The following is a 7,042-nucleotide window of genomic DNA, read 5'->3' on the forward strand; positions in this document are numbered from 1 at the left end:
TCGCTGGGGGCACTGGCAAGGCACGCATGCAGCAAGCAGGATGCTCGGTGCTCCACCGATCGCCGTCAGCCCGTCACCGCGACCAGCGACGGCACAGTACACGCTGCCCCGCCCCGTACCCTACTCTCTCTCGTAGTCGTAGCAGACAGCAGGCCAGTAGCCCCAGACCCCGGCGCCACGTACCGTCCTTGCTCTGGCTCGATCACGCGGCGCGAGGCCGGCCGCCCCGCCGGCCACCCCCCATGTGGGGATGCGCAGGCCGCCAGGTTCGCTGTCGTGCCGCCGGCCGGACGGCTCGCCGGCTGCGCGGCGGGGGCACCCCCCGACGGGACGACACGTAAAGGACAGGCCCGGCGGCAGCGTCGGGCGCGGCGGGGAGGTGACAGCACGAGACGGGCGAGGACGGGGCCGCGCCGCGCCCCGCTGCTCGTACGGGTACGTACCGGTACACAGCAACCGGCAGCAGGAAAAGATTCGCGCCCGCGTACGGCGATGCGCGCGCCGGGGCCGGCCGGGCTAGGGGTGGGGCGCGCCACGGCCCACGGCGGGGTACGGCCGCCGAGACCCAACCAACCCGGAGGCGGCCGTGCCGGCCACCCGCGCGATCCAGCGCCCAGCCAGGAGCCAGCCAGCCGCGCGCGCGCCCGTGACGAGTTAACCGAGCCGCAGCCACCCACGGGCACCAACCGGGTTCCAGTAGCCACCCACCCACCCACCGCGCCCAGTCCCCATCCGCCCCGCCCGTCTCTCTCGGTCTCGACGCTCCCACCCTCCCACTCCCCCCTCCGCTGCTGCCTCCCCTGCCTCCCTCTTGCCGCCGCGACCGCGACCGCCGCTCGCTGTCGAGGCCAGGCTAGTCAAGACCGACGCCACCCGCCCCCAGGCTCACGCCTTCCCCTCCGCGCCACACACGCTCGGCTGCCTCCGGCTTTCCCTTCCCCGGCGACCGGGAGATCCCGCGCCCGCGCCGTCGGCTAGCTCCCCTGCCGAGACCTTCCGACTCCAGGAGCCCCCCAGTGAGCTGCGCGGAGGGTCTGGTTGTGCCGGCCCGCGGGCGTCGCTGGTGCAGATCCATGGAGCCCAGCCAGCCGCGGCGCGGATAGCACTGCGCCAGTAGATCGCGAGGAGCGCCCGCTTGCTGTTGTTTTGTTTGGCTAGCCATTTTTCGGGGGGCGTCTGGCTTGGAAGATATGGCCGCGGCGATGGACGTGGCGAACCCTGGAGCGGCTGCAGGCTCAGGTTTGGATTCCTGCCCCTCCATGAATTCTCGTTCCCCTACTATTGTCCTGCCCTTGGAAGCTGTTTCTTCTATGAATTTGCTGGGGTTTCGTTGAATCGGGCTGTGACGAACCGAGGTACTGGGGGCTGGATAGGGTCGAGTTCGTTCAGTGGACTTCGATAGTTGACTAATTTGTGTGGAAAACGTTGCGGAATTCTCATAATTTCAGTCGGTATTAGTAAGCGGAAATATTGGGGGAACCAGCGGATTTCCTTGAAATAATTGTGGGATGCCATCTCTTGATTATTCGTACAAATTGTTCTCTGCCGACATAATTTGTCCCGCTGTATAATTGTTGTTTATTTTTAGTTTCATATTCTCTCCACGTTTCTCAAATGGGGAAACGTTTGGAACAGGGACCTATTACGAATCGAGACCCTGTTACTTCGATTTTCAGTGTCTGCTACTATGGCTAGTTTAGCATCGGTATTGTTGCTTCTCAAATGGGATGTTTCGATGGGGTGGATCCATGTGTTTTTGTTAAGTTTACATTCTTCGTTATGCTTCAGATTGAAAATGATTAGCAATTACAAGTTGGAACTATGAGGTGAAGAAAACAACAAGCTCCGTGTGCTCTGTATTTCGTTTGATGACCCTTTGTGCAAATCAATTGCTTCTATTCAGGAATGGCAAGCGATGCGCTTTACCGGGAGCTCTGGCATGCGTGTGCCGGCCCGTTGGTCACAGTGCCTAGACAAGGCGAGCGAGTCTATTACTTTCCCCAAGGCCATATGGAGCAGGTACTGATTGGTTTAGATACCCTTTTTCTCAACCTTCCTTGATCAATCTTATATTTTGTGGAGCATCCAGATGCACATGCATTAACTGATTGGGGGTTCTTTTCCTTGAACTATTCATGGTTTCTTTTATAGCTCGAGGCGTCTACACACCAGCAGCTTGACCAGTACCTACCGATGTTCAATCTACCATCCAAGATCCTATGCAGTGTAGTCAACGTGGAACTACGGGTCAGTGTTTTTTTTTAAATCTTTCTGGTGCAACCTCTTTGCATATGTGTGTCGAGGGATTGGTTAGCCTAGGTACTGAAGCGAGATATCTTGTAATCGTCCTTAATCTTCTGTACTCTGCAATTCAGGCGGAAGCTGATTCAGATGAAGTTTATGCTCAAATCATGCTGCAACCTGAAGCTGATGTAAGTCTGCATATTTTTAATCTTGAGAATATTCAAGTGCTATTGCTTTCATTTTAGCTCTTTTAACTTAGTACTACATCATTGCCATCTTAGATGTACATACATTTGATTTATTTTCCTGAATATGCTCGATCAGCAAAGCGAACTCACCAGCCCGGACCCTGAACTAAAAGAACCTGAGAAATGCACCGCTCATTCCTTCTGCAAGACACTGACAGCTTCAGATACGAGCACTCATGGCGGTTTTTCTGTTCTTCGGAGGCATGCCGAAGAATGTCTTCCTCAGCTGGTTAGCATCAGAAAAAGTTATATGCCTCAAAGTGATTTCTTAATTACCAGATATATTATTGTGTGTAAATTTTGTAGGACATGTCTCAGAATCCACCTTGTCAAGAGCTGGTTGCCAAAGATCTCCATGGCACTGAATGGCATTTTCGGCACATTTTTCGAGGTGAGCTTGCACTCTTCTCAACTTGGCTTCAAAATTCCTTCCTTCTATTCCTTTAAAAATAGCCTTATCTCTGTAGCTCTTAATTTGGTGTAATCTAATCCAGGCATTGCACATAAACACATAGCGAGTACTGATGCAGTAGCTCCATTTCCATTTTTTTTAGTCTCATGCCCGCCTTTCCATATTTCTTTCAGGACAACCGAAGAGGCATCTCCTTACTACTGGCTGGAGTGTCTTTGTTAGCTCAAAAAGATTGGTTGCTGGTGATGCATTTATCTTCATGAGGTACAATACCCTAAGCATGATAAATGCAGCTGTTTGGTGCATTTGCATCTGTCTCCTTGCTTTTGGTTTAATTGTGGATGAATTTAATTAGTGTAGGGACTACTTGTACTAATTATTGTTCTTCTGAGTGGCAGAGGTGAAAATGGTGAGCTACGAGTTGGTGTAAGGAGGCTCATGAGACAAGTAAATAGCATGCCCTCATCCGTCATATCAAGCCACAGCATGCATCTTGGAGTCTTGGCAACAGCCTCCCATGCCATCTCCACCGGAACACTCTTTTCTGTTTTCTACAAACCAAGGTTTGATAATATTTTATTTATTCATATGAGTGTGTTGCATTGTTTTCTTCTTTTCTAGCATCACATTGTGTATTTAAAGGAGAAAATAATGGACTAACTGTACTTTCTATTTGCTACTTGTGCTCTGTTCAAACAGAGTCAATTACTAATTAAATACTCTGCTTTAGTTGTAGACAAGTTCAATGTTTGTAGGTACGCCATGCATTCAGTGATTGTCTTAACCCTTGCCATTTTCAGTAAATCAAAGTTGACCACTATGGTTATCCTAGTTAGCACTAATGCATGCATGTTTTATTTCCTTCAAAGTCTTGCAAACTAAACTTTATTCTCCTTTTATTTTGTTCCCCAGAACTAGCCGCTCTGATTTTATTGTGAGCGTCAACAAATACCTTGAAGCTAAGAAGCAGAAAATATCTGTTGGAATGAGGTTTAAGATGAGATTTGAAGGTGATGAAGCTCCTGAAAGAAGGTACAGTTTGGACTTGCTTTCAAGTTTCAACAAGTTGGTGCTGCTTTCATTTTGACCATTTTATTTATGCTGGGACCAGAATTAACATCTCCATCTGTGGTTACAGGTTCAGTGGAACAATTATTGACATTGGGAGTTTGCCGGCAATGTCAAAATCTCTCTGGGCAGATTCTGACTGGAGATCTCTAAAGGTAATGAAGTTTTTTTGGGGTTAAATTAGAAGTAGCGTGATATCTGCAAATTGTTCAGTGCGATTCATTGTCTTTTGTTTTGTTTGCCTTCCAAATACTAATGTAAACTTTTATACCTGCCAGGTTCAATGGGATGAGCCTTCATCCATTCTTCGTCCTGACAGAATCTCACCATGGGAGGTGGAACCACTAGATGCAGCTAATCCACAATCCCCTCAACCTCCATTAAGGAATAAGAGGGCACGACCCCCAGCTTCACCTTCTACGGTTGCAGAACTGCCTTCAGGCTTTGGTAAGGAGTCCCTTAATACTTGTTACATTCAGGCTTTGGTAAGGAGTTCCTTAATACTTGTTACAAAATAGGGCTCTGCTTCTTGAATAAAATGTTGAATGTTAGGTTCATGGATATCTTAAGCATTCTAGGATATGAATATGATGTGCTGACCTGCTGTAGAATCTAAGCTCTTGTTCCATTCATGTTAGGACTATGGAAATCCCCAACTGACTCGGCCCGGACTCTCTCATTCTCGGATCCGCAACGTGCTCGGGAGTTATTTCCTTCAATTCCCACATCAACCTTCTCATCGTCATCAAATGTCAATTTCAATTCAAAGAATGAGCCATCCATGCTAAACAGTCAGTTCTACTGGTCGGCAAGGGATACAAGAGCTGACTCCTGCGCTGCTAGCACCAACGCTGTCATAGTCGAAAAGAAGCAAGAACAAAATTCTGGTGGTTGCAGATTGTTTGGGATTGATATATGCTCAGCTGAGGAAGAAGTATTACCTGTGGTTACTGCTCCAGCTCTTGGTTATGACCAAACTGCTGCCTCGTTAGAGTTGAACTCGGATAAGCTCTCACAGCCATCTGATGTCAACAATTCTGATGCCCCAGGAGCTAGCAGTGAGCGATCGCCTCCTGAATCCCAAAGCCGGCAAGTGAGGAGCTGCACCAAGGTGATTTTCTATCACACTAGTTTTGATTATCAAGGTCTTGTTTTCTTGCTTGTGATTCATCGCGTAACTGATTAATGTTGTGCGTGCAGGTAATTATGCAAGGAATGGCTGTTGGAAGGGCTGTAGACCTGACGAAGCTTAGTGGCTATAGTGATCTTTGCCATAAGTTGGAGGAGATGTTTGATATCCAGGGGGAGCTAGGTTCCACACTCAAGAAATGGCGGGTCATTTACACTGATGATGAGGATGACATGATGCTTGTTGGGGATGATCCTTGGAAGTAAGAACCCTTACATTTATCTCTATGGATGAGTGTGCCTTTTCAGTATTGAAGTCCTAATCCCTGTGCAATGCATTTTCCTTCAGTGAGTTTTGCGACATGGTGAAAAGAATTTACATTTACACATATGAGGAGGCTAAGAAGCTGACATCCAAGTCGAACTTACCGGGTAGTAGTGACACCAGCAAGTTGAGTGATGTAAACTCACAGTCGGAATGAGTCATCTAACATGGAGCCCATCTACCAACAAAGACTGCAGATTGCTAACTCCCTCTAATTCTGTTCTTCCTACCGTTGATTATGGGGGGTAAAAACGCCCATCATTGCTCTGAGGGCTGAAGTCGTGGTTGGCATTCATTTGCCTTGAATTTTGGAGGCTTTTGGACTGCCAGGCAGCATGGGCCTCCTGGAAGAGGTACTTGTGCCATTTCCCATTTGTTTGCGCTGTTTGTTAGGAGTCATCAGCCATGGCATATTTGCCAGGTGTCTGGTTTGAAGAAAAAACCGGTCAACTGGATGATGGACAATGCCTTGCCTCTCCTTCTACTGCGTAGCTAGTAACTAGGACTATGTATGTAATGAATGTCTGTATATAGTGTCGTTAGGCTGCCCTTGCCCTGGTATCAGTGGTGGTGGCATTTGTATGCATGGATTGCCGTTCAGTAACTTTTTATCTTCAGCAGCAACAAACCTGAGGGTGTAGGTGGTGTGGATGTATGTTTCTTTTCAGCAACAATCTTGGTGGAAGCGATCTGTATATAATCTACTGTTTAATAAACAGTCGTGTGCAACCTGTGCTTCTAGCCTTGCACCTTCCACCGTGACGTCATTTCTTGTGCCGGTCCTTTGCTTGATGAATTGTCCATTTGCGAGCATTTTGGCTGGTGCTTTTTATTGTCTGAGTGAGGACCAGACACCAGAGAACCAGCGTGACTCTGGAAGTCTGGCCTTCGTCATCTCAGTCGGTGCAAATAAATAAGAGAAGGGCGTCTGGCGTGCTCTTGCTTCAGAACATGAGATCAGAACCACTTCGATTTATTCTGCAGCAGCTGGTTACGCTTCTGGCCTATTTGGTTCAGATTACAGCCTTTCAAACTTACGATCGTTTAGTTGAGTTTTTGCATCGTGGGTTGTCTTGATAGGTCTGAAAATAAACTGAACGCTCTCCAATCAGAACAACTTTTCTTTCCCTTTCGGCAACATATACTAGCAACAGTCAGAACAGAGTATCAATCCGTGCAAGCCCTACATTATTAGCAGCAAACAGAGAGCATCCCACACTCACAAATCGTCAGCTCTGGTCATCAACTCATCGCCAACCTTGGCCGGGCAGACAAGCAGGCCATGCGCCCGTTCCAAGTTCTCAGCGGATACGGTGAGGTAACAAAGCAACACACAAACGGAGCGCAATTCAGCAAATCAACAAGGACAGGCGCTGGGCTATGCGCCTATGCCCAAAGTACAAAAATATGCAAGAATCAACATGGAGTATATAAGATCAAAATTCGTTGCATTATCAAGGTAATCAGGTTACTTCATGTAACTTACTAGTACTTTTAGTTACACCTTGCGTGTGGTATGGGCTGTCAGGGGTAATGTTCATTTCATACAAGCTTAGAGCGTGTTTGGTTCCTGAAACTAAACTTTATTCCATCATATCAGATATTTGGATACCAACT

The 7,042-nt window shown here is 48.0% G+C and overlaps 1 protein-coding gene across 1 annotated transcript; it reads left to right on the top strand.

Annotated features, from left to right (window-relative positions):
- Positions 1 to 770: 770 nt before the first annotated feature.
- Positions 771 to 6,166, top strand: LOC112899559 (auxin response factor 9-like). Its single transcript, XM_025968065.1, has 14 exons — positions 771 to 1,239; positions 1,904 to 2,019; positions 2,152 to 2,247; positions 2,376 to 2,432; positions 2,569 to 2,721; positions 2,799 to 2,883; positions 3,078 to 3,168; positions 3,303 to 3,467; positions 3,817 to 3,936; positions 4,043 to 4,127; positions 4,251 to 4,419; positions 4,611 to 5,083; positions 5,173 to 5,363; positions 5,450 to 6,166. Exons 1-14 carry the CDS (start codon positions 1,191 to 1,193, stop codon positions 5,580 to 5,582), a joined length of 1,983 nt encoding a protein of 660 aa, XP_025823850.1. The 5' UTR covers positions 771 to 1,190; the 3' UTR covers positions 5,583 to 6,166.
- The last annotated feature ends 876 nt before the right edge of the window (positions 6,167 to 7,042 follow it).

This window comes from Panicum hallii, chromosome 7, assembly GCF_002211085.1.
Source record: "Panicum hallii strain FIL2 chromosome 7, PHallii_v3.1, whole genome shotgun sequence".
Taxonomy (NCBI): Eukaryota; Viridiplantae; Streptophyta; class Magnoliopsida; order Poales; family Poaceae; genus Panicum; species Panicum hallii.